Source organism: Acanthochromis polyacanthus, chromosome 24, assembly GCF_021347895.1.
Source record: "Acanthochromis polyacanthus isolate Apoly-LR-REF ecotype Palm Island chromosome 24, KAUST_Apoly_ChrSc, whole genome shotgun sequence".
Classification (NCBI taxonomy): domain Eukaryota; kingdom Metazoa; phylum Chordata; class Actinopteri; family Pomacentridae; genus Acanthochromis; species Acanthochromis polyacanthus.
Genome location: NC_067136.1, coordinates 5,479,733 through 5,506,668, shown reverse-complemented (window position 1 = coordinate 5,506,668; position 26,936 = coordinate 5,479,733). Strand labels below are relative to the sequence as shown.

The 26,936-nt window shown below is 45.7% G+C and overlaps 1 protein-coding gene, 2 long non-coding RNA genes and 1 pseudogene across 7 annotated transcripts in view; 1 reads left to right on the top strand and 3 right to left on the bottom strand.

The window, feature by feature from the left end:
• LOC110947342 (ephrin type-B receptor 4b-like) overlaps window positions 1–4,489 on the bottom strand; it is a 21,270-nt pseudogene extending 16,781 nt beyond the window's left edge.
• Window positions 4,490–6,013: 1,524 nt separating this feature from the next.
• On the bottom strand, window positions 6,014–7,893 carry LOC127532572 (uncharacterized). The gene is made up of 3 exons (XR_007940076.1): window positions 7,009–7,893; window positions 6,878–6,936; window positions 6,014–6,268 (listed from the first exon to the last, which is right to left on the bottom strand). It is a non-coding gene; the product is annotated as an uncharacterized LOC127532572 (long non-coding RNA).
• Window positions 7,894–8,071: 178 nt separating this feature from the next.
• On the top strand, window positions 8,072–10,115 carry LOC127532563 (uncharacterized). Of its 2 annotated transcripts, none has more exons than XR_007940034.1 (4): window positions 8,072–8,215; window positions 8,587–8,633; window positions 9,382–9,431; window positions 9,811–10,115. It is a non-coding gene; the product is annotated as an uncharacterized LOC127532563 (long non-coding RNA). The 2 variants fall into 2 exon arrangements; XR_007940033.1 differs by having other exon boundaries at window positions 8,073–8,215; window positions 9,374–9,431.
• A 10,455-nt stretch (window positions 10,116–20,570) lies between these two features.
• LOC127532550 (uncharacterized) overlaps window positions 20,571–26,936 on the bottom strand; it is a 34,288-nt gene continuing 27,922 nt past the window's right edge. For all 4 annotated transcript variants that reach the window (XM_051944376.1, XM_051944375.1, XM_051944378.1 and 1 more), the window contains exons 6-7: window positions 22,542–22,610; window positions 20,571–22,425 (exon numbers count right to left, since the gene is read on the bottom strand). In XM_051944376.1, coding sequence (XP_051800336.1) covers window positions 21,467–22,425; window positions 22,542–22,610 — 1,028 coding nt within the window. In that variant the 3' untranslated portion in view covers window positions 20,571–21,466. The remainder of the gene's footprint in view (window positions 22,426–22,541; window positions 22,611–26,936) is intronic.

The window sequence follows — 26,936 nt, the reverse complement described above, 5'->3', positions numbered from 1 at the left end:
ACCTGACCCGCCTTAAACTGACCCGACGGACAGGCTGCACACAGACACAGAGCTAGCATTAGCATTAGCACTAGCATTAGCATCTGAGGGATTTTAAAATCTCAAACATCACATGGAGGGACTGATCCCAGATAATGTGATTTATTGATCACACGGCTCATAAATAAAGTCAGATGGCTCATAACCACATCAGATGATGATGGAATCTACAGCTGATGGTGGAACATTACAGATGATGGTGGAACTGTTCTACTGATGATGTGGAACATCTCCTACAGATGATGGTGGAACATCTACAGCTGATGGTGGAACATCTCCAGCTGATGGTGAACATCTACAGCTGATGGTGGAAAATCTACAGCTGATGGTGGAACATCTACAGCTGATGATGGAACATCTTCTACAAATGATGGTGGAACTTCTCCTACAGATGATGAGAAGTAGAACAACACTAACACACCCCTCCCTCCCAGAAGCAGTCTGACCTCTGAACCCTCCCCTCAGCTCTGGCCCCGCCCCCGTCATCCTGGTCAGCTGACCTCTGACCTCACAGAGAATAACAGGAAGTTCCACAGTGAGCTTCCTGTGGCCTGTCAGCTGATCCACAGCCTTCCTGATGTTCCTGCTGCTGTTTCCTCCAGACCTAGCACGAGACGCCTCAGAGTGAGTTCTCCAGTCTCACCTCTGCAGCGCTCGTCTCCGTCGGCCGCTCGTATTCGGGACGACAGGCGCAGCTGGACCGCCGGCTGCCTACCCACTCCCGTCTTCGCCGCAAAGCATGCTGGGAGGTCCGGGAGTGCTCACCAGGGGGGGTCACGGCGTTCTCCACACACACCACCCTGAGCCTGCAGCACCACACACATACACACACCAACACACACACACACACACACACACACACACACACACACACCACACACACACACACACACACCAAAGCTTCAAAGGAAAGCTACTACGCCGTGGTTACAGTTAAGTTAGAGCCTGGTTACAATGTCCTGTTTCTGTGGTTACAGTGTAGTTAAAGTGTACCGTTCCCATGGTTGCCAGTGAGTTAAAGTGTACCATGTGAATGGTTATGGTGTGGTTACAATGTAGTTTTCCATAGTTCAGCCTGGTTAAAGTGTATCGTTTCCATGGTTACACCATGGTTAAAGTGCAGTGTTAAGACATGGTTACAGCATAGTTAAAAGTGTTGTTTCATGGTTACAGCGTAGTTACAGTATTGTTACCATAGTTACAAGTGTGTTAAGGTGTGTGTTGCCGTGGTTACAGCGTGGTTAAAGATGCTACCGTTTCCATGTTACAGTGTTGGTTAAGTGTCCTTCATGTTACAGTGTGTTAAAGTTGTACCATTTCCATGGTTACAGTGTGGTCAAAGTGTACTGTTTCCATGGTTACGGTGTGGTTCAAGTGTACCGTTTCCATGGTTACAGCTAAGTTACCTGCTCCACCAGTGAGTGGGGGACGTTTTCAGAGGAGGCGAAGGCGCGCGGAGCGGCGAGCACTTCCTGTAGAAGATGCCACGGCAAGCAGCGCCATGCACGCGCCCTGAGAGCTGAAGGCCAGGTAAAGCCCCGCCCCCTCAGCCCCTCAGGCGCAGCACCTTGGCGTTGGACCGGCCCTCCCGGCTGCCTTTCTGACGCAGGTGGTCGGCGGCCACCGTGGCCACCTTCACGTACGGGTTCTCCATCAGGCGGGGTGAGTGGGCGTGGCCTCGCACTGTCAGACTTGTAGGAGTACAGGGTGAAGGTCTCCTTACAGTGGCGCTGGTTCAGACCGAGAACATCACCAATTGTAAACCTGCAGGGAAACGTACAATCAATAAATTTTACCAATCAATCAACCAATCAATCAATTCAATCAACGTGTGAATCGGATCCCACAACCGGATCTCGACGTAGATCGTGGTCGCCGCCCTCCGTGGGATTCCAGCGGGTCCTCAGCCAATAGGGGACGGGCTGTTTGGGCGTACAGATCTCATTGATCCGGACGCTGTTCTTCTCATCATCGAACGCTCACATTCATCCCACCTGAGATCAGGTTAGCGGTAGGCATCCTCCACTGAAATGGCATGTAGTGTTAGCTACAAGCTAACTGTGATCTGTACTGCGGTATCATCAGCCGGATAGTTGGTCCATCGAAGTTCCGACGTCTCAGCTTGGTGTTTCATTCAGAACCTCTGAGAGACAGACAGGACAGGTACAGACAGACAGGTAGAGCAGTGAGACAGGTTGTTCTTTAAAGACATGAAACAATGGATCATTGTTGGTTATGATCCATAAAACTAACTCACTTCTGTCATTTAACAATTTCACTTTCATTAATGTTCCATGAATGTCTATTTAATGGTATATTAATGTTCTGTTAATGTTTCTATTAATGTTCTTGCTAATGTTCTATTGATGTTCTGCTAAGTTCCCACATTTAGACAAGTAGAACCGCAGTAGAATATTCATCCTATAAAACAATAATGAACTAAAACTAACAACAAATGAACATCTCAGTTTGTTCTCTGAATTCTGAAATGGTGAAACTGAAAGTTTCAATATTTACCTGCAGCTGATAACACACAGATTAACAATTATGAAACACGAATGAACAAGATATGATGAACACCTTATTAACACCAAATGAACAGCTGATATCAGGTATAAACAGCGGATAAAACCAAAGAACAGCTGATAAAACACCAAATGAACAGCCAATTATCAGTAATCAATAACAACTATCCAATAATATTATCAGGAGTATTACTGATAATATCATCAGTATATGTGAGAATGTTTTCTGGTCTGGAGGTGAACCTACAGCAGGTCTTCTAACTCTGTGAGGACAGACCTGCTTGATGACAAATGAAATCCTTTAGTTTTTACAAACATGATGGACTTATGATCTTAAAACCCGCGTTAGGCTGATAACGTAGCCGAGAGAACGTTTAGAGAACATTCAGAGAACACTAGAGAACGTTTAGAGAAACATTCAGAAGAACACTTAGAGAACATTCAGAGAACACACATTGCTCACAGAGCAATCAAGTCAGACACACAGTAAAACTGAGCGTGTGCGATTAAGATGACGACACGAGAATCACCATGACGCGCCAAAGGATGTTTACACAGAGCGTGATGTCTGATGGGAAGAAAAAAAGTACTGCTCTGAGAACAGAAATACTGCATCTAAGGACAGAATACATGCATCTGGACTTCAGTACTGCTTGGCGATCAGCAAAATCACTGGAGTCAGAATACTGCATCTGAGGACAGAAATACTGCATCTGAGGAGGAATTAACTGCATTAGAACTACAGAAATACTAGCATCTGAGTCCAGAAATACTGCATCTGACTACAGAATACTGCTCTGAGTCACAGAAATACTGCATCTGAGGACAGAATATCACTGGCATCTGCATAAACAGAAATAACTGCATCTGAGTCCAGAAATACTGCATTTGACTACAAAATACTGCATCTGAGGAGAGAATTACTGCATCTGAGTTCAGAAATACTGCATTGAGTTCAGAAATACTGCATCTGACTACAGAAATTACTGGCATCTGAGGAGAGAATACTGCATCTGAGTTCAGAATACTGCAGCTTGAGTTCAGAAATACTGCATTGGTTCAGAAAAGCATCTGACTACAGAGAATACTGCATCTGAGGAGATAATTACTGCATCTGAGTTCAGAAAATACTGCATCTGATCATACGCTCTGAGTACAGAAGTACGGCATATGAGGAGAGATACTTGCATCTGAGTCCAGAAATACTGCATCTGACTACAGAAATACTGCATCTGATACAGAAAAGTACGCATCTGAGTACAGAAGTACGGCATTGAGACATGTACTGCAGTACAAAGTAGTGAAACATGTGTACTACAGTAGTAGAAACTCTGGGCTCCAGTTTGATGAACAGAATGAGTTTTTGTGTGTAAAAATATGCAGTACATAATTTTGTTTATTTCATTACAACAGATTCTCGGACCTCCACAAACAGAAAGAATAAAGATTCATTCATTCATTTCATTTCATTCTGACACTTTTATCCTCAAACGTAAAAACTTTTCGACTGAAAGATTGAAAAGAACTTAGAAAAACAACTAGAACTCGAAAACATTTAGGTTACAGAAACGGAAGGAAGAAAGCAGCAAATCTGAGAATATCGGACTTTTCACTGCTTGAAAATTAATGTTTAGCTTCTCATTCTGTGGAGTTAATGTCGGGTATTGATCAGTACTAATCACGGTACTGATCAGTATTGATCTGTATTAATCAGTTAGTGATCAGGTATTAATTCAGGTATTAATCAGGTACTGATCAGATATTGATCAGGTATTAATCAGGTACTGATCAGGTATTGATCAGGTAATAATCAGGTATTGATCAGGATCGATCACACCCTCCTCGGCCCAGCAGCAGCTCAGCAGCAGCAGCGGGAGGAGCAGCAGCTGCTGCCCGGAGGAGGGGCCATTCCGGGCTCCCTCCATGTTCCTCCCGGAACCCCAATCCAGACCGAGCGCACCCGAGCGAGCCGATCAGCGCTATCGATCCTGATGCGTGACGTCATCCGAGCCCGGACAGTTTAGTAAAGGCCGCAGAGATCCGGTCGGAGGGTCGCAGGCCCCGGCATGGACGCGCTGTCCGCCTCGGTTCCTCCAGCAGCCGGGGCGAGGCTGCCTTCCCAGGCCGAGAGGGGAGCTCGAGGGGCGGCCTGGCGGGCGGAGAGGAGTCGGTGTTGGACCCGGAGGGTACTGAAGGAGGAACGGGCAGGAAACACACAGGTGAGGCCTCCAGAGCCCCAGAGCTCCCAGTTCTCCCAGTTCACATCGAACATCCAGACTTCAGACAAAAGCTCAAACTTTCAGGCCCCACCCACTCCGCCACAGCCCCGCAGGAAGAGAAACACTTCGCCCCCTAGCACCCCCAGGGAGACCCTCTCTCTCCCACCTAATAGCCTCGCTGCGCAGCTCCAACAGGGTGGCATCAGGCTTACCACGCACAAACTGTTTAAGCTCTCGACGGAGAGCACTGTCAAGAACATGCTCCGTAAACTGATCACGAAGAAGCTTATCGGCATTGGGCATCCCATCCGGCACACACTGCTTCACCCGCTCCATTAAAGCCAAAAGGGCCAAGGAGAACTCCTGCAGGGTTTCACCCTCAAGTTGACGGCGAGAAAAGAAAGCCTGCTGTCGAATGACATGGGACTGAGCACAACCATATAGGTCCTTTAAGATGGCAAACACAGTGGGTGGATCACCTCGCTCTCGACTAGGCCGAAATCTAATCTCCTCTTTTGCTTCTCCCTCTAAATGGTCAAAAATAAACAATGCCTGATCTGCAATAGAAAGACGGCGGGTACGCATACAGGCTTCTATCTCCTCTATCCACTCTGTTATTTCTATACCAGACCTACCATTAAACATGGAACATTTACGGTCCCGAGGAATAACAACCAGCCGCTCTGTAACAGCAGCGGCTTCAGCTGCAGCAGAAGCCTGCCCAGCTGAAGCAGCGGAAGATGAAGAAGCCGCTCCACTGACATCTGCAGCCCGCTGCTGCCGGAGCCGTTCGTTTTCCGCTTTAAGCTGTGACACTAGGTCCCTGAGTCGCTGCGCCTCCTCCTCCTCCATACCCACGAAGAAGAAGCTGCACCAAGGCCTCTCACAGGTAACAAACAAAAGGAAATCCCTAGGATTAAGACTGCTGTCTCGGCTCTACCACTGCATGTACACTTAAAATTAACACCACAAGAAAAAAACATAATGAGGAACACGTCTCTGCCCTTTAAATGTGAAATCCTGCTGACGACGCCAGAATGTGGCGTGGCGGAGGGAGCTCGAGGAGAAGGGGAATGGAGAATGGGGAGAAATGGCTAGGATTCACATAAATATTGCGACAACGCCACCCAGGGGAATTTCACCCCCGGGACATTCAATTCAACATGATCAACCAAGGACCATTTAAACACTGAAGGCACACAGGTTCATAATCACTTGGGCTGAGACGTGTTTCCAAAAATACAACAATTTCTTTATTAATTATGGCATTAAATATAAAAAGCAAGCCACCAGTTTAAAAGAGAATCAGGAGTACTAAACTTAAACAATAAAGGGAGCAGGCTGGCTTACCATGGCGGCAGGCAAACAAATAACCAAAAGGAAGAAAAAAGGGGGTCCAAATAATCACACCTGTGACAACACACCAACGAAAAGGGATCCGTGAACCACCACCAGGGATTAAACTGCCGCCGAGGCTCACCAAACCTGCACAAAAGAAACAGATAATTAGTACTCCTGATTTAGCAGTGCTGGTGACCAGACCAATATACACAGTAAAAACACACGCACACTCACTCCACACAATAACCTTTAAAACACAGGTGACATATGAGGCATGATAATCCTCATAGCCTGAGGTTTTTTACAGAAAAAGTAAAATGCAGTAACTCTACACACGTTGGCGGTAAACCTAATGGAAAATACACACCAACACAGTCAAACACAGCAAGTTGTCGGCACCAATCACAGAGCCGGCAAACAGACCGAGAACAAGAGCCGCAACGAAGAGCCGGCGAAAAGAAAGAAGAACCGAAACAGCAGCCAGTCCAGGGAACGATGACGTCCAATGAACCACACGTCTAGCTGCAACCTAGTAAAGGTAGACAATTAAGCAGAATTGTCATTAAATATCACTTGGACTTCATTGATCACTTCCTCATTGAGCGATACATACCCGGTTAGCTGTGGCGCAGTGTAGAAGCAATGCAGTAGGAGGAGATCCAATGACAGCAGCAGCAAATAAACTGCAGCAACCACACAAAATCAGGGACCAGTTGACACATCAGATCACATAATGCGGACCGCATAGCTTACCCTGTCGTCACAGAAGCACCCACGGCACGCTGAACAGAGCGACCCGTCTCCCAGCGTCACTAAACAAAGTAAAGCAGGCTGTCACTAAATGCGCTGCACATCACAAAAGGGAAGGGGGAAAAGCCCATTACCTGTACCGATGATATGATGTGCGTCCCGATTGATCACGCCAGATCCAGCCCGCTTGGCTGCAGTTACCACCACGGGGAGAGCTCAAGAGAAAGCATGAGACTGAGGTGAAACCACCCACCTGTGTATATATATGCAGCGGCGCCGGATACCACCCCGCTGTCACAGCGACGATTGAAATAGCACAGTGCCACACAGTGGCTAGGAGGGAGAAACCATCCGGCCACACATAGTTAACTATCTACCTGTTATTAGATAGCATAGTTAACTATCTACCTGTTATTAGATAGTATAGTTAACTATCTACCTGTTATTAGATAGCATAGTTAACTATCTACCTGTTATTAGATAGCATAGTTAACTATCTACCTGTTATTAGATAGTATAGTTAACTATCTACCTGTTACAGAGAACAGAGTGTGTTTGCTGCAGACAGTCACATCATTACCACATGGTTTCCACCATCATCCACAAACCCATGGATCATTTGTTAAAACGTTTTGCTTTTGTAGTGGAGTTTGAGCATTTCATATTCAGTTATTGATATCTTTTTACAGGACAATGCAGCCAGTCTCCAGTGGGTTCTGCTTCCAGTACCTGTACCTGGATTCTCTGTAAATACATTTATATCTTCCTCTGTTATTACCTCACACAACAAAGCTGCTCATTGCTGATTTAAATGTTTTGGTATATTAAGTGCAGCTTTGTTAGTGTTTCTGTAACATTCCATAACTTCATGTTTCTGCTTATATTTGAACACATTGAACAGATACTGAGGCCACAGGCTGATCCTCTGTGGCAGCAGTTCATCTATTCAGGTTTTAGGAAACCTTCCAGGATCCTTCCTGGACAGTGGTAGTTCTGTTTTAAACCACTTGTCCTTTGTTTGTTTAATAAATGCTTTTGTTTTTATTTGAATGCATTAAGATGTTCCACACAAACAACAAACAACAAAAGTGAGTGTTTGTGAGGGATAGAAGTGATTGTTACATTATTCTTATTTATTGTTCCATTATTCTATGCAGATGGAAACAGAACCATATGTTTTGTTTAAGCCCATTACAAAAACATTTGAAGTTCCAGCCTCTTCCAACTTTGTTCCAAGTGTTGCTTTAAAATGCTTTATTGTACTTTTATTTCCTCTTTGAGCACATTGCTCACAGCCTATCTCCTGGCCCTTGGAGGCAGCTTGGTGTGAATGATGTTCAGGTGAGACATTACTACATTACATTTGCTAACATTTGCTGTTTTCTTTCCATTCTTTTATTAAAACACTGCAAAGATGCTCCACCAACTGTGGCGTGTTTGTTTTGATGGTAAGAACTACTCAGTATGTTATATCGATGACATCTATAAAATGTTTTATCTGCATTTAAAACACACTCTTTGTATTGAAAAACTGTATCCTGACAGAATGTGCATGACATTATATTAACCAGTATCTCTGTACATTGTAATGGGGGCCAGTTGTGATTTCAGTGAGGTTTTTGTGCAAATTGTGACACGTTATGTTTGACTGTAGCGATGAAGGTTTTATTTTTGGAAACATATTTTAATCTTCTGCATTTCCTTCTTCACAGGAAAACATGCTGCAGATTAGAAGATGGTGGTGTCTTGTTCTGCTGCTGTTAGAGTCCTCAGTATCACACTTTTAAACCAGATTCTTTTAAACCACGTTTTACTGTATTCACTGTCATCTGACCTGCATGAATGTTTTCATTGTGACTGTTTGTTGTCATTAAGGGGCCGTTTACACGAGGACGCTTGCAGGTAAAAACGTCAAAATATTTCAACAAAACACCCTACCGTTTATACGAGGACGGCGTTTTGGGGGCTTGAAAACGCAAAAATTTGAAACCGGCCTCCAGAGTGGAAAAGTAGAAAACGCTCCGCCGTTACGTTTCCGTCTAAACAGCAAAACGCAAAACTTTGCCGAGATCTGACCACGTTGCGTACACGATTACGTCACATACGTGCGCCGGTGCTTTGGTTTGCCGGCCGGTACAAGGACGTAAACAAAGATGTGTGATTATTTCCATCCTTCGTACCTTCAAGCAACTCTGGCAGCTCTATGTACACTACAGGAGTCGTACCAACAAACGTACAGAATCTGTACAGATTCCATTCATGAACATTTACCGCGGCGGAGATCCGAAAAGGGAGATAGTAAGCATGCGCGTAGACATGGCGGAGTTTTATCACAGCGCCACCCAGCTGCCTGGCATGCATATCCAATCGAATTCCACACACTATAGAGTCACCGTATATACGCAGATTTCCTTCAAAACCGCTCGTCTAAACGTGAAATGACAAGACGCCGTTTTCTGTTAAGATAGTCCTCTTATAAACGTAGCCTAAATCACCAAGATCTGAAGAAGAGAGATTGCAGCAAAGAAAAAGGCAACGAGAGCAGAAAAAACTACAGGTGAGAGGTCATGTGATAAATGAGTATACAGTGAAACTATTGCTCAAAGACTGATCCCCGCCACTTATTTCAGGATGTGGCTGAAAGAGTTTAGGGAATCTGAAGCATCAGGTATTGTTCCAGCCAGCATTGTCTCACACATATCCATCGAGGTTGTTGAGGTTTGATGTCACAGAGCAGTCATTATTTCTCTGTTAATCATCAAAACATTGTCATTGTGCCTGTAGACACCACAATCTGTTTCCTTTCTAGATCAGGCTGAGAACAGGACTGGGAACAGGAAACGGGGTATATTGCCTGAGATGGGTAGTCTCATTTCAGTGTTTTCTGCAATCTCCGAGCCTTTACTTAAACAACGGTTTTCTTTATTTTTGTTTAGGAGAATCCTTTGGTCAGGGATGCCATGGCAGCAGCCCGGTGGTGTGGGACCAGAACTTTCAAGGGAAAAATTTCCCTTCCCCAAGTTGTTACCATGGCCAAGGAGCAACGCGTGAGGGCAGTGGAACTCCTTTATGTCTGTGATGGCCAGGAAGAAGAGGAGACCGCTGATCTCAGAGAACCATTCCTTTTTCTTTTTAGTCTGCAGGAAGACTGTGAGACATTCTGTCAAGAAATCATTGACAGGAGAAACATGAAGGTGTTTTGTGCTTTTGACAGAAAAGAATAAAGTTGTGTTCAACGGTGCTGAAGCTTCATTCATTACATCTGACCCCTACAAATGTACACGGTTCATCAGTCGTACAGACTCTGATATATTATGTCTGGCATAATCATATACAGAAAGTCTCTATACAGAGATCAGAGATGATGTTTTGTTTCAGTTATGTAGAATGAAGGCCAAGCTAAGAGCCCTCTTTGATTTGAGGACAGACATGTAACAGACTGTCAGTTCAGTCTTATATCCTTGAGTGGATTAGTGACACTTTAAGAAAGTCGTTAGTGCAAAGTTTAGGAAATCTGTGTTATCAACCAGGAATAACCATGTTCAGGTATCAGTGGCAGAGACATTGCTGCTGTCTCTGATCTCCTTTAATGTAGCTGATATAATTCAGTGTACAAAAAAATCCAAATGTGTCTATGTATGCTGTATATCACAAATTTCACTTCACTGTTTCAGTCCAGCTAGCCCTAGTTAGACAGGGTTTGAGTTAAAGAGAGTTGAACCCAAGTAAAAAGTTGTCGGCTGTAGTATTACAACTCCTGGCAGAAATGATGGAATCACCAGTCTGGGAGGACGCTCGTTCAGTTGTTTTAATTTGTAGTAAAAAAGCAGATCACAAACATGACAAAAAACTAAAGTCATTTTATTTTGCAACTTTCTGGCTGTAAGAAACACTAAAAGATATCAAGAGGAAAAATTGTAGTAGTCAGTAACAATTACTTTTTTAGACCAAGCACAGGGATAAAATTATGGAATCAATTCTGAGGAAAAAATGATGGAATCACCCCATACATTCTCATTCCCAAAACTAGCTCCCATATCAGATTAAATCTGCTCGTTAGTCTGCAGTTTAAAAGGAGTGATCACACCTTGGAGAGCTGTTGCACCAAGTGGATTGACATTAATCATGACTCCAACATGAGAGATGTCAACTGAAACAAAGGGGAGGATTATCAAACTTCTCAAAGAGGGTCGGTCATCACAAAATGTTGCAAAAGATGTTGGTTGTTCACAGTCAGCTGTGTCTTAAACCTGGACAAAGTACAAACAACATGGGAAGGTTGTTAAAGGCAAAGCATGCTGGAAGACCAAGGAAGACATCAAAGCATTGAGACAGAAAACTTAAAGCAATATGTCTGGAATACAGAAAATGCACAACAAAACAAATGAGGAACAAATGGATGAGTGGATGAAAGTCATATTCAGTGATGAATCATGAATATGGCCTTCATCCAGTCATCCACAGTCCACCATTGCTTTTCCATTGCCCATTGTAACACTGTTTTTTCTGTTTAGGGGTTAATGATGGCTTTCGTTCAGCTTTTCTGTGTGTTAATCCCATTTCTTTTAAACCGTTTCCTGCAGTTTGGTCACAGATGTTGACTCCGCTTTCCTCCCATTTGTTCCTCATTTGTTTTGTTGTGCATTTTCTGTTTTCCAGACATATTGCTTTAAGTTTTCTGTCTTGATTCATGTCAGTCCACTTGGTGCAACATCTCTCCAAGGTGTGATCACTCCTTTTAAACTGCAGACTAATGAGCAGATTTAATCTGATGCAGGTACTAGTTTTGGGAATGAGAATTTATGAGGTTATGCCATCATTTTTTCCTCAGAATTGAGTGATTCCATATTTTTTTCCCTGTGCTTGGTCTAAAAAAGTGATTGTTACTGACTACCATAGTTTTCCTCTTGATATCTTTTAGTGTTTCTTACATCCAGAAAGTTGCAAATTAAAATAACTTCAGTTTTTTGTCATGTTTGTGATCTGCTTTTTTTCTACAAAATTCCAAGACTCCATGGTCAAGTGGAAGAAGATTCTTTGGTCTGATGAGACCAAAATTGAGCTTTTTGGCCATCAGACAAGACGTCATGTTTGGCGGAAACCAAACACTGCACATCACCAAAAACACAGCATCCCCACTGTGAAGCATGGTGGTGGCAGCATCATGCTGTGGGGATGTTTCTCAGCAACTGGACCTGGAAGGCTTGTAAAGATAGAGGGCAGAATGAATGCTGCAAAGTACACTGAAATCCTGGGGGACAATCTTTCTCAGTCTGCAAGAGAACTACGTCTTGGGAGAAGATTTATTTTCCAGCAAGACAATGATCCAAAACATTCTGCAAAAGCTACACAGGAATGGTTAAAAAAGAACCAGGTAAATGTTCTGGAGTGGGCGAGTCAAAGCCCAGACCTCAATCCTATAGAGAATTTGTGGCTGCACTTGAAAAGGGCTGTTCATGCCCGATACCCGCACAACCTGACAGAGCTTGAGCAGTTTTACAAAGAAGAATGGAGCAAAATTGCAGTGGGCAGATGTGCAGACTGACTGAGACCTATCCACACAGACTCACTGCTGTGATTGCAGCCAAAGGTGATCTACTAAATACTGACTGGAAGGGGGGGAATAATTATACAAACAATTATTTTCATTTATATAATTCTCTTTCATTAACATTACTTTATAGAAATCTGTTTTCACTTTGACATTAAAGAGTTTTTTCAATATTTTTTTTGGTAAAAGAGCAAAATTTTATTGACCATGATTGATTTATGAAAGCAATAAAAGGGTAAAACATCAGAGGGGGTGAATACTTATGATAGGCTCTGTAGATGGATACTTTATTAATCTCCAAAGAGAAAATCACAGTTCCAGCAGCATGAAAGGTAAAAAAAAAAAAAAAAAAAAAAAAAAGCATGCAAGTTACATATAAGACTATAATAAACATATAAGAATATAAACATCTGGCAGTTCAATAGTGCAGTAGTGCAAAATGACAGTGTGTTACAGTCTGTAGCAGTTTGTTTGTCACACTTTAGTCCAACAAGTAGATGTGTGTGTGTGTGTGTGGTAAGGTGTGTGTGTGTGTGTGTGTGGTGTTAGTGTGTAGTGAGTCCAGAGTTGTTTTTTTTTGTTTATTTTGTCCATTTATTGCCCTCCCCGGTTGGTGTTGAAGAGCTGGATGGCGTGGGGGAGGAACGATCTCTTCAGTCTGTCTGTGGAGCAGGACAGTGACAGCAGTCTGTCACTAAAGCTGCTCCTCTGTCTGGAGATGCTGCTGTGCCAACACGGTCTCACGGGGATTCGTGAAACTGTTACGTAAATTTTTTGTTTCTTTTTCGTGCGCACCAACACGATTTCGTCATGTTTTTCGTGCCGCTCACCACGAAATGTTTTTCGTGTTGCTCACAGCGAAACCCGCTGTGGTAATCACATCTGAAAGTGGTTTATACCAGCGGATTCATGACGATCTAAGCTGTCCATCGGCGTATACTGCTTGTGTGATTGCGTTTGCGGCCGCCGGCCGCCGGACATTCTTTAAATTCCTATGCAAATTGGTAAGTGTACCACCGGCTTATGGTTAGGTTATGGTTAGGTTATGGTTAGGGTTATGGTTAGGGTTATGGTTAGGGACGATGTCATGCAAAATATAGCGTTGGATTCGCCATGGTTTTACATTAAAAATATAATACACACATTCGTTTGAAATACGTTCTGGGTGGCACGAAAAGTCCGCCGTTTAAAATACATTGGTGTGCATTTCGTGGTGAGCGGCACGAAAAACATGACGAAATCGTGTTGGTGCGCACGAAACCGAAACAAAAATTTACGTAACAGTTTCACGAATCCTCGTGAGATCGGGCTGGCTGTGCAGAGGATGACTTGGATTGTCTATGATGGACTGGAGCCTGTTCAATGTCCGTCGCTCTGCCACTGATGTTAGACTGTCCAGCTCTGTGCCAACAACAGAGCCAGCCTTCCTCACCACTTTGTCCAGGCGTGCAGCATCCTTCTTTTTCAAGCTGCTTCCCCAGCACACTACTGCATACATGAGGGCGCTCGCTACTACAGACTGATAGAAGATCTGTAGCAGCTTCTTGCAGATGTTGAAGGACGCCAGCCTTCTGAGGAAGTACATGTGGCTCTGTCCCTTTCTACACAGAGCATCAGTGTTGGCAGTCCAGTCCAGTTTGTCATCCAGCTGCACTCCCAGGTCTTTGTAGGTGTGGACCACCTCCACACGGTCCCCTTTGATCATGACTGGTTCTGGATGTGGCCTGGGTCTCCTAAAGTCCACCACCATCTCCCTGGTCTTGGTGGTGTTGAGTAGCAGGTGGTTGGAGTCACACCATGTGACGAAGTCCTGGATCAGTTTCCTGTACTCATCCTCCTGTCCACTCCTGATACACCCTACGATGGCTGTGTCATCTGAGAACTTCTGCACATGGCAGAGCTCCGTGTTGGACTGAAAGCCGGACGTGTATAGGGTGAACAGGACCGGAGACAGTACAGTTCCCTGCGGTGCTCCTGTGCTGCTGGCCACAGTGTCGGACCTGCTGTCCCCCAGCCTCACGTACTGAGGTCTGTTGGTCAGGTAGTCAGTAATCCATGCCACCAGGTGTGTTTCCACTCCCATATCTGTCAGTTTGTCCCTGAGGAGCAGTGGCTGGATCGTAATAAAGGCACTGGAGAAGTCCAAAAATGTAATCCTCACAGCACCACTGCCTCTATCCAGGTGAGAGAGAGATCGGTGGAGCAGAAAGGTTATAGCATCCTCCACTCCGGTCTTCTCCCGTTAAGCAAACTGCAGAGGGTCCAGGGCGTGGTGGGTCTGTGGCCTCAGGTGGTGTAGCAGCAACCGTTCCATGGTCTTCTGGGACGTCAGGGTGACCGGCCTGAAGTCGTTCAGCTCACCAGGATGTGGTTTCTTTGGAACTGGAATGATGCAGGATGTCTTCCACAGCTGGGGAACCCGCCCCTGTCCCAAGCTCAGGCTGAGTATGCGTTGGAGGGGGTGTCCCAGCTCCCTCGCGCAGGCCTTCAGTAATCTCGGGGATACTCCATCAGGTCCTGCTGCTTTGTTAGGGCGCAGCCTCTTCAGCTCTCCCCAGACCTGAGCTGCTGTGATTGTCATGGGAGGTGTTATGGGGGGAGGGGTGGTGTCCTCATCTGTGTTGGTGGTGGCTTGTGGGGGAGTGGGGGCTGCTGTGTTCAGAGGTGTGGATGGGTTGGGGTGGTCAAACCTGTTGAAGAAGTGGTTAAGCTGGTTTGCCCTTCCCACACCCCCCTCAGTGGGGGCACCTCTCTTGGAGCTGCAGCCAGTGATGGTCTTCATCCCCTCCCACACCTCCCTCATGTTGTTGGTCTGCATCCTTTCTTCTATTTTCCTTCTGTACTGCTCCTTCACCTCCCTGAGCTGGACTCTGAGTTCCCTCTGTATCTGCTTGAGCTCCTTCGTGTTGCCATCTTTAAAGGCCTTCTTCTTCTGGTTCAGAAGGCCTTTTATGTCACTCGTTATCCAGGGCTTGTTGTTAGCAAAGCAGCATACAGATCTAACTGGAACCACAGTGTCCATACAGAAGTTAATATAGCTCGTGGTGCAGTCAGCCATCTCCTCCATGTCCTTGCTGTGAGGCCCCTGCAGTGTTTCCCAGTCCGTGGTCTTGAAGAAGTCTTTCAGGGCCTGCTCGGCTTCAGGAGACCATCTCCTGAATGAGCGTGTGGTTGTCGGTAGTTTCCTCACTCTTGGTGTGTAGTGAGGTTTAAGTAGGACCAGATTATGGTCTGCTTTCCCCAGTGCAGGCAAGGGAGTGACTCTGTATGCATTCTTCACGTTTGCATACATCAGGTCTAAAGTCCTCCTCCCCCTGGTGTTACAGTCCACATACTGGTGAAAAGCAGCTAGTATATTGTCCAAGGTGACATGGTTAAAGTCTCCAGAGATTAGCACAAGGGCTTCAGGATGCTGTGTTTGAAGTTTAGCAACAGCGCTGTGGATGACATCACATGCAGCCTCCACTTTGGCTCGCGGGGGAATGTAAACAATGAGTACAATGGTGTGGCTGAACTCCCTGGACAGGTAGTAGGAACGTAAGCTCACAGCCATGAGTTCAATATCCCTGCAGCAGATGGAGATTTTAATGTTCACATGCCCAGGATTGCACCACCGTTTGTTCACATACAGTGTGAGTCCTCCTCCTTTGCGCTTCCCACAGGTTCTAGTGTCTCTGTCCGCTCTGACTGTGCTGAAGTCCGGTAGCTCCACATTAGCATCTGGTATGCTAGCTGTAAGCCACGTCTCAGTGAAACACAGTAAACTGCACTCCCTGAAGGTCTTTAGGTTCTTTGTCAGCGCAGCCAGTTCGTCCATCTTATTTGGTAGTGAGTTGACGTTTCCCATGATCATTGAAGGCACCGGAGGCTTGAATCTCCACTTCTTTGCTAGCCGCTTAGCTCTCAGCATAGCGCCGGCTCTGCAGCCCCGGTACGGCTTCCTTATGTCCACAGGTAAGCAGGGAACCACTACGATGCGAGACTTTGTTCTCAGAGCGAGTAAAAAGTTCCTCGAATAAACGAGTCTCGGCGTAGAATAGACCATATCCATAGGATAGAATAATACGTTCCAGGAGAACCAGAAAGAGAAAATACAAATGAAGTATAAGAGCACACTGAGCTGCTGCTGGAGAGGCTGCCAGGGGAAAAAAAAAAAGGTTACGGACAGACAGGTTACAGAAAGACAGGTTACAGACAGACAGACAGGTTACAGAAAGACAGACAGACAGACAGGTTACAGAAAGACAGACAGACAGACAGGTTACAGACAGACAGACAGACAGACAGGTTACAGACAGACAGGTTACAGACAGGTTACAGACAGGTTACAGACAGACAGACAGACAGGTTACAGACAGACAGACAGGTTACAGACAGACAGACAGACAGACAGACAGGTTACAGACAGACAGGTTACAGACAGGTTACAGACAGGTTACAGACAGACAGACAGACAGGTTACAGACAGACAGGTTACAGACAGACAGGTTACAGACAGGTTACAGACAGGTTACAGACAGACAGACAGACAGACAGGTTACAGACAGACAGGTTACAGACAGACAGACAGACAGACAGGTTACAGACAGACAGGTTACAGACAGGTTACAGACAGGTTACAGACAGACAGACAGACAGGTTACAGACAGACAGGTTACAGACAGACAGGTTACAGACAGGTTACAGACAGGTTACAGACAGACAGACAGACAGACAGGTTACAGACAGACAGGTTACAGACAGACAGACAGGTTACAGACAGACAGGTTACAGACAGGTTACAGACAGGTTACAGACAGACAGACAGACAGGTTACAGACAGACAGGTTACAGACAGACAGGTTACAGACAGGTTACAGACAGGTTACAGACAGACAGACAGACAGACAGGTTACAGACAGACAGGTTACAGACAGACAGACAGACAGACAGGTTACAGACAGACAGGTTACAGACAGGTTACAGACAGGTTACAGACAGACAGACAGACAGGTTACAGACAGACAGGTTACAGACAGACAGGTTACAGACAGGTTACAGACAGGTTACAGACAGACAGACAGACAGACAGGTTACAGACAGACAGGTTACAGACAGACAGACAGGTTACAGACAGACAGACAGGTTACAGACAGACAGACAGACAGACAGACAGGTTACAGACAGACAGGTTACAGACAGGTTACAGACAGACAGACAGGTTACAGACAGACAGGTTACAGACAGGTTACAGACAGACAGACAGGTTACAGACAGACAGACAGGTTACAGACAGACAGGTTACAGACAGACAGACAGGTTACAGACAGACCTACCCCAGCTGGAGGCCGTCCTCCCCAGCAGTTCGTGGGTCCGCGGGTTCCAGAAGAATTCCCGCCACTCTCCGGAGCCTTTACGGTCCTCCTTGGATCCGGACATGACGTCAGTCTGCGGCTCTGGACGGCTGGTTCTGGACGATCGATCCGGACCGAAGAGGAGACAAACGGAGAGACGGAGACAGACGCAGACGATGCAGCACCTCCTCCCCCAACACCTGCTGACGTCACCGCTGCTGCCGGGGCAGCCAATCACAGAGCAGCTCCGCCCCCTGCAGCCTCTCTCTCTCTCTCTCTGTTATTGTGTGTTCATGTGTGTTACAGTGTGTATTAATGTGTGTGTGTCAGAGGACATTTTACCGTGAGGAAGAACGTGACAGTGACGTCACTCACGTGTGTTTCACGCCAGCAGTCAGTAGTTGAAGACAGTGTAATCAGATTACTCCTTCAGTCCTCAGAGTCCACTCATTCCTTCTCTGTGTTCTCCAGCTGCTCTCTGATGGAGGGGTTCTGTTGTTCTTTCTCAGAGGTTCTGCTGGCTTCAGGATCCACTTTAACTCTGAAAACATGGTCCAGAAAGACAAAGCGTGTCCAAAAAGACTTTGAACGGTGAAACTTCTGCAGATGACTCAGTAATAAAGATCTGTACTCTCCAGTTTCTATCTACTGTGATGTTTTCTGATCTACCTCTTTGCCATATTCCATCTACTTTCATTTGCTCTGTGTGTTACTAAGCTGCAGGTTTTTGGTCTTATTTCTCTGTTTTATTTTTATTCTCATATTACCTGCTCTACATGTGTACATATATTTATCCCTGTTTATTTCTCCGTCTTTGCTGCAGACTGCTCTACGTGCCTTTTTAATTGCCCCCTGGGGACAAATAGTTTTCTGAATCTGAACTGAGGCTCCACAGCAGGAAGTCAGCAGAACTAAGGTGAGGTTCTCTGGTGTCTTCAGGATCACTCTGTCCAGGTCCTGGTTCATGTTTTACACACTTATTCTTCTCTTTGTGGCCATATTGTGTCTCTCTACGTCAGTTCTGCATCTTTTTGTGGTTGTTTTGTGTCTGTTTGTGCGTCGGTTCTCCACCTCTGTTCTTCACTGTCAGGACCAGGACCAGGACCAGGACCAGGTCTCCACTGTGGTGGTCCAGGTCCTGGGGGTATTCCACAAAGCTGGCTTAGGTCTAAGCCTGGCTTATTTCGGTCAGCTTCGCTAACTTTAGTGAGAGTTTTGTTCCACCAACAAGGCTTAGGGCTAACCTGGCTTGGTAACCATGGTAACTCAGCCAGAGCGACAAGCCTGGTCCGGGACAGGCTAACAGTCAAGCTTACTTTAACTCCATGTCAGAGAAGGTTCTGACGAGCTTCAGAAAGACGCCTGTGAACCGCATGTTACACATTAAATTCATCTTGATCTGTAATCAGTGATGTTCTTGTTCGGTGACATACATTGAGACCTTTTTTAAATAACGCCGGAATAACCGTGAATCAAACTCTATCATATTACACTACACATTTTGTCACAGTGTGCAACTGTGTATCAGTGGTTAGAGCGTAGTTAAGTAGATTAAATGTGGTTTTACTTTTCATTGCGCCGTGGGTTCGAATCCACCAGCGGTAAATACTTGGAAATATCTGATTTTCTTTCTTCTTTCACCCTCAAAGTGCAGTCAACACGTAACAGGAACAGGCACAGATTGTGTTAAAATAAGCAGGACACAACAGCCACAGTTTTCCATAAAGAATACCTTCCTTTTACCAGCGGTCCAATCTGATCATGATGAGAATCCAAAGGTGAGGCCAAATGATGAGAGAACTATTTTGTGTACAGCTCATTTGTGTCTTCTCCCTTATTTAAATGTAGGCCACAGTAGCACCATCATCTCTGATAAAAATGACATCTCCTCTGTAGGCCTACATGTTTTTTTCTGCTTTTTCATTCAAAGTTTGAGTGTTTGATGAAACGTCTCCACATGAAGTTGCCCCTTTTTTCCAAAGTATTCCTCCTTTGGTTTTAGGTGTTACCTGCTGCTTTATTCATCTATGGTGGATAGATATTTGTCACATCAAGAACATGAATTAGGCCTACCAGAGTAAAAAGTGAAAACCACCATCACATTACACAAAACCAGGCTGTAGCCTCTTTCTCTCATATATATAGATGTTTATACACACATAAAAATGTCTTCAATGGGTTTTAAAAGCTTTATTTCATCAGATTGATCTCCTCTGGGCCACAGTAGTGTGACAAACTTCAGGGTGAGGAAAAAAAAAGTCATCAACCACTGCAGCTGTGGGTTATCCCTAATCAGTGTCAAAAACTTGCCCTCTGAAAATTAAATTTTCAGACGTGTGCGTGTGTACGCTCAGACTAAGTGCTTCATTTAAAAGAAAATAAACACGCATTTAAACGGTCGGCAATGCTTTGCCAGGCAGCGTCTCGAGCTTTATTTATCAACCGTGTTGCCTTTTCTTGTGATAATCTCCCTGTAGTCCTCGTACAACTCCGTGAGAAGTTTCTGCTCCGCCGAAGAGAAAGTCTCCGCTCTGTTTTTAGACATAATATCATCATTTCGACGATCGACACGTCGGGGCTTTTTATCTCCCCCGGACGCGCGCTCAGCCGCAGCTTGGATCAGCCTGGCTTGAATAAGCGTCTCTGAAAAACAGCTGAGCCTCGTTTGTGGAACTAATTGCAGCTGAGATTAAAGTTGCCGCTTATTTAAGCCACGCTTACCGGCGTAAGCCCAGCCTGTTTTAGCCAGCTTCATGGAATACCCCCCTGGTCCTGGTCCACAGAGGACAGTGTGTGATATAAAGACTCAGACTCAGGGCTGTAAAAACGTTTTTATTCTCTTAAAAACCTCAACAGTTCATTCCAGAGGAGACACTGCCATCTACTGGTGAACAGCTGACAGAACACACAGCTGACGGTTACCATGACAACAGCAATAACACTGAACGTGGCTGGTTAAAAATGGTAAATGGTTGTATTTATATAGTGCTTTTATCCAAAGCGCTTTACATGATACGCCTCATTCACACACTGATGGCAGAAGCTGCCATGCAAGGCGCTAACCACGACCCATCAGGAGCAGTTAGGGGTTAGGTGTCTTGCTCAGGGACGCCTCAACATGAACTCGACGGATAGACAGCCACTCTACCCACTGAGCCGTTAAAGAGTCCGACTTTTAAAGTTATGGAAACACACACAACTAAGACTGAACAGACGTTACCTGGAGGGCCCACCTCAGAGGTTCTGGACCTGTCAGAACCTGGAGGGCCCACCTCAGAGGTTCTGGACCTGTCAGAACCTGGAGGGTCCAGCTCAGAGGTTCTGGTTTGTCCTCCCTTGGACTGTGCCAGATCAGACAGTAAATAAACTGTGGCTCTGGTCTGCATAGTTCTGATACCAGAACCTGGATTTATTCCACCTCTTGAACAGAACCCCCATGCTGGTTCAGGAACTGGTCCTCGGAGCAGAACCAGAGCCGACCTGCAGTACCAGGTCAGGTGGTCCTGTTCCTTCAGCATGTTCTCACGTCTCCTTCAAAAAGCAGAAGTTCTGACAGTCAGTGAGCTCAGGGCCCGGTTAGAGGGCCCGTCTGTCCTCAATGTCTTTATGTGGACACGTCCATCAGAACCGGGCCTTGTCAGTCAGTAAAGTCCATCAGAACTGCTCCTTGTCAGTCAGTAAAGTCCATCAGAACCGCTCCTTGGTTCCTCAGAAGTGGACGTGTCCAGAGTGTGGGTCCGGTGGTGGTCCTCCAGGAGGGACGTCCTGCAGCAGGTTCCGACCCAGCGGTCTGCTGAGCGGGTAGTTCTGGGCCAGGGCCTCCTCGACCCAGTCTGTTCTGGACAGCAGCTGGTCCATGTGGGGTCCTGGGGCCCGGTGCAGCGGGGGGTAGGGGCTGATGGAGGGCTCCCGGTCCAGTAACGGGTGTCCGGGTCCTCGGTGTCCGTCGGGTCCGTAAGGGGCCACCATGAGGATGGAGGGGTCCCGGTCCAACGTCTGCAGGGTCTGCTGGTCCATCTGGTACAGCTGCTTCTTGTGGACCGGGCCGTGGTCCTGGTGGTCCAGTCTGCTGTGGCACAGCTGTTTCTTGTGGATGTGGAGGTGGTCCTGGTGGTCCAGGTGGGCGGGGTCATCCAGCTTCTTCTGGTTCTGGATGCTGTCCTGGGCCTGGTGGTTCATCTGGAGCTGGTACTGTGGTCTCTTCTGGTTCTGAGGGTTGTCCTGGTCATGTGGGTCCATCTGAGGTTGGTACTGTGGTCTCTTATGGTTCTGAGGGTTGTCCTGGTCATGTAGGTCCATCTGAGGTTGGTACTGGGGTTTCTTCTGGTTCTGGATGTGGTCCTTGTCCTGCAGGTCCATCAGAGCCTTCCGCTTCTTCTGGTTCTGGTTCTGGTTCTGGATTTGGTCTTGGTGCTCCTGGTTCTCCTCCAGGTCCATCTGGGCATTGAACTGCTGCTTCTTCTGGCTCTGGATCTGGTTGTGGACCTGGTTCTTGATGTCCTTCCAGTGTCGGCCCCTGAGGACCGGCTCCAGGTCCAGACAGCGCTGACAGACCTCCTTCCCCGGTACCGTCTGGACCAGAACGTTTACCGCCAGCTGCCTCCAAATCGCCTCCTTCTCTGCAGAAGACCAGGGGCGGCGCTGGACCTTCCTGGGGGCCACGGGACCTGGAAGACAGAGGGACAGGTGAGAGAACCTAAGGACTGGACCAGGGACTGGACCAGGACCTGGACCTGGACCAGGACCAGGACCAGGAGGGCAATATGAGTCCAGGAGAACCCACCTGTGACGGGGGTCTGCAGTCTGGACTTAGGTGGAACCAGGAAGGTCCCCTGTCTGGGCTTGGACAGGCCTGGAGACAGGAAGAGACACGTCAGACAGAACCACCTGGTGGTCCAGAGACATCAGACAGAACCGCCTGGTGGTCCAGAGTCACGTCAGACAGAACCACCTGGTGGTCCAGAGACATCAGACAGAACCACCTGGTGGTCCTACACCTTCTAAACCTTCTAAACACATTACCAGCATGAGAACAGGAAGCTCTGAGGACCACATCAATCAGGGTTAGCTGCTGAGCGGGTCGTTCTGGACCACAGCTGTAGAACTACAACATTTCTTTAAGGCTGTCTATCTGTTCCTGTTTCTGGCTGAATGCAGACAAACACTACATTTCCCAGAATCCCACACTCTGAACTGAACAACTGGAACATTTCTGGCAGGAAAATATTTCATCAACTTCATCCAAGTTGATGTTTGTGTTTCACAGATTAAATAAAATGTTTCCTTCAGTTTCACACAGAGGAGAATGAAATCCACACCAGAAATCATTAGAATGTTCAATATATAAATATGAACTAGTAGTGGAGGACTGATTTCATACAATTACACTTTTACAAGTCCAACAAAATAAAGTGGTAATAACATCACTTTGTTTTGTTGTGTAGAAATACATTCCAGGGTTCTCACCAGGATTTTTTTCAGCGTAACAGCAGGTCCTCCTGCACGCGCGCAATAGACGGGAACGGGTCAATGGACAGGAAAGTACGGCTGAGGTGGGGAGACATAAATTAACCTCGATAGGCACCCACTCGATAAAAACAAACGCACATGGCGTTATCTGTCAAAATAACAGCGCAGCGGCCCTAATCACAGTGTTAACCCTTCCTGTTCGGACCGTGGTCAGGAAGCCCGGGGTTAACCCCCTTCACTTCCTCAGCAGCCGTAGAGGCAAAGACACAGGAGCCCAGCCGCATCGAAGAACACTGCAGCCTTTATTGTCTATAAACAGTGGCTGAACTGCACAGTACCACCAACCAGCAACTACACACCTTCTGTCCTCCTCTACCGACTGCCGTCTCGGGCTGCATTCAAGGCAGCTTGGACATCTCGCTCTCCCCCTCTCTCACACACACACGCTGCTCTCTCTCCCTCTCTCATGACGGAGCCACACACTCTCATAACAACAGCGTAATCTTTGAAATGCGCTGGCGTAGCGGCCCTAATCACAGCGTAATCTTTTAAACTGAGCGTAACGGCCCGTTACGCTGAAATGCGCTGGCGAGAACCCTGCATTCTAGCATGGACTGTAATTAGAGCTTTGACTTGTTAAATAATTTACATTTTATTGTGCCGTATTCAACTATTTCATATCAGAACAATTCATGCTAAGACTCATATTCTGATACTATTGAACCATCAATGCCTCATCATCTGTAGACTTTGTTAAAATAGAGTTCTAATATGTTCACACACTAAGAGCTGCTGCTGCAATGTTGGAAAATGAAAAAGTCTCAATGTTTTCCTGATTAGAGGCTAAAACAGTTTAAAAAGGAAAATAAATGACACCAGTATCATCAATGGGTTTCACAGGGTTAAATCTGCAAAGATCCCGTCTACTATAAGTCAATAATCAGATAGAACTAATATATTATACATATAATAATGAAACATCAGCATCTTTTCCTGCTTTCCTGATAATAACTGTGTTTCCACCTTCACTTGTTTCTTCCTACAGACAGGTTTATTGGTGGTATGTACGTCTGATTTCAGCTCCTTTAAACAAACTGCTGACATGTCCACTTATACAAGCTGTCTGTTACAGTTCTAGTTCAGGTTCATTCAGCTCCATTAGATCAGTTCTCTGTGCTAATATCCTTTCCTTTTCTAGGAGTAGCTTTAAATGACCTTTATTCCATCTGATACTGGTCCATGGGAGAAATGACTCCTGTCTGTATTCTATGTTTTATCTCATTATAATTCTGTACTGTTCTCAGAGAATCACCTTTGAATGTGGAAAAGAGCTGCACAGTGTAACAGGATGGATTGATTAAAATGTGATTAGAATAAAAACTAAAAAGCATTAAAACATCAGCTTGATAACAGAAATAGTCTTTGTAACAGTGTTTTGGTAAATGATCACTTCTGGTAGCAGTCTGTTATAATCAGGTTACATTCTGAAATTTTTATCACCATTTAAAGGTATTTTTATGTTTAACTGTAAATTACAGTCTGCTGTCTCACACTGACCACAAATCACAGACATGTTAGTCTTTATAACTTTGAATCTGTTTGTCAGATTTTCTCTTTTCTATTGTTCCACCTGCTGACAGAAAACACTGTTACCATAGCAACAGAATCTTTCTCAGTCTAAGGTTGGTATAGTGTTGTTCTGTAAAGTTATTATACAGGTGATGATGTGTGGCATGTGGAGCTTCTTATTGTTTCATAGTGAGTTAAATCCCATCAGATTCATCCTGTAGCACTGACAGGACTTTTAGCTCACATCCTTTAATTACATCCATTAAACCAGAGATAACATTTATTAAGAAACGTCACATTAACACGTAAACTAGAGACGTACGGCAGCTTAAAAAAACACCTAAATAATTAGATCTATAACTAGAAGTTTGACCAAACTTGGACCGCCCGGCGACAAAGATGACCCCTGTGACCTTGAAAATGAGGTCACGGTCACCAAATGCGAACTTGACCTGTGTCTTATTATGGTACACCTGTGTACCAAATATGGTGAGGCTACGTCAATGTTTTATGGAGTTATCGCGCGGAAACCAAAGCGTTACAGACAAACAAGCAAGACCATGCAGCTGAAAACAATACCTTCTGGAAAACGCAGTTTTGCCGGGCAATAAAAATATATGTTATTGATCACTGAGGATGTACAGCAGAAACACCCTGCTGACTGTCAATCAATCAATCAATCAATATATCTATAATAATATACACTAACAGCAGAAACACCCTGCTGTCTGTCGATCAATCAATAGATCTATAATAATATACACTAACAGCAGAAACACCCTGCTGAGTGTCAATCAATCAATCAATACATCTATAATAATATACACTAACAGCAGAAACACCCTGCTGACTGTCTATCAATCTTCTTCTTCTTCTTTTCCTTTCAGCTTTTCCCTTCAGGGGTCGCCACAGTGAATCAGTTGCCTCCATCTAACCCTGTCTGCTGCATCCTCTTCTCTCACACCAACTACCTTCATGTCCTCTTTAACCACATCCATAAACCTCCTCTTTGGTCTTCCTCTAGGCCTCCTGCCTGGCAGTGGGAAACTCAGCATCCTTCTACCAATATATTCACTCTCTCTCCTCTGGACATGTCTGAACCATCTCAGTCTGGCCTCTCTGACTTTATCTCCAAAGCCTCTAACATGTGCTGTCCCTCTGATGTCCTCATTCCTGATCCTATCCATCCTGGTCACTCCCAAAGAGAACCTCAGCATCTTCAGTTCTGCTACCTCCAGCTCTGCCTCCTGTCTTTTCCTCAGGGACACTGTCTCCAGACCAAACAACATGGCTGGTCTCACCACAGTTTTGTAAACCTTTCCTTTCATTTGAGCTGAAACTCTTCTATCACACATCACACCTGACACTTTTCTCCAGCCGTTCCAGCCTGCCTGTACACGCTTCTTCACCTCTTTTCCACACTCTCCATTGCTCTGGACTGTTGACCCTAAGTACTTAAAATCCTCCACCTTCTTGATCTCTTCTCCCTGTAACCTCACTCTTCCACTTGGGTCCCTCTCATTCACACACAGATACTCCGTCTTGCTGCGGCTAACCTTCATTCCTCTCCTTTCCAGGGCAAACCTCCACGCCTCTAGCTTCTCCTCCACCTGTTCCCTGCTCTCACTACAGATCACAATGTCATCTGCAAACATCATAGTCCATGGAGACTCCTGTCTAACCTCGTCTGTCATCCTGTCCATCACCATAGCAAACAAGAAGGGGCTCAGAGCTGATCCCTGATGTACTCCCACCTCCACCTTGAACTCCTCTGTTACTCCTACAGCACACCTCACCACTGTCTTACAGTCCTCATACATGTCCTGCACCACTCTAACATACTTCTCTGCCACTCCAGACTTCCTCATACAAAACCACAGTTCCTCTCTGGGCACCCTGTCAGAAGCTTTCTCCAGATCTACAAAGACACAATGCAGCTCCTTCTGACCTTCTCTGTACTTCTCTATCAACATCCTCAAAGCAAATATTGCATCTGTTGTACTCTTTCTTGGCATGAAACCATACTGCTGCTCACAGATGTTCACCTCTGCCCTTAGTCTAGCTTCAACTACTCTTTCCCATAGCTTCATCGTGTGGCTCATCAGCTTTATTCCTCTGTAGTTGCCACAACTCTGCACAT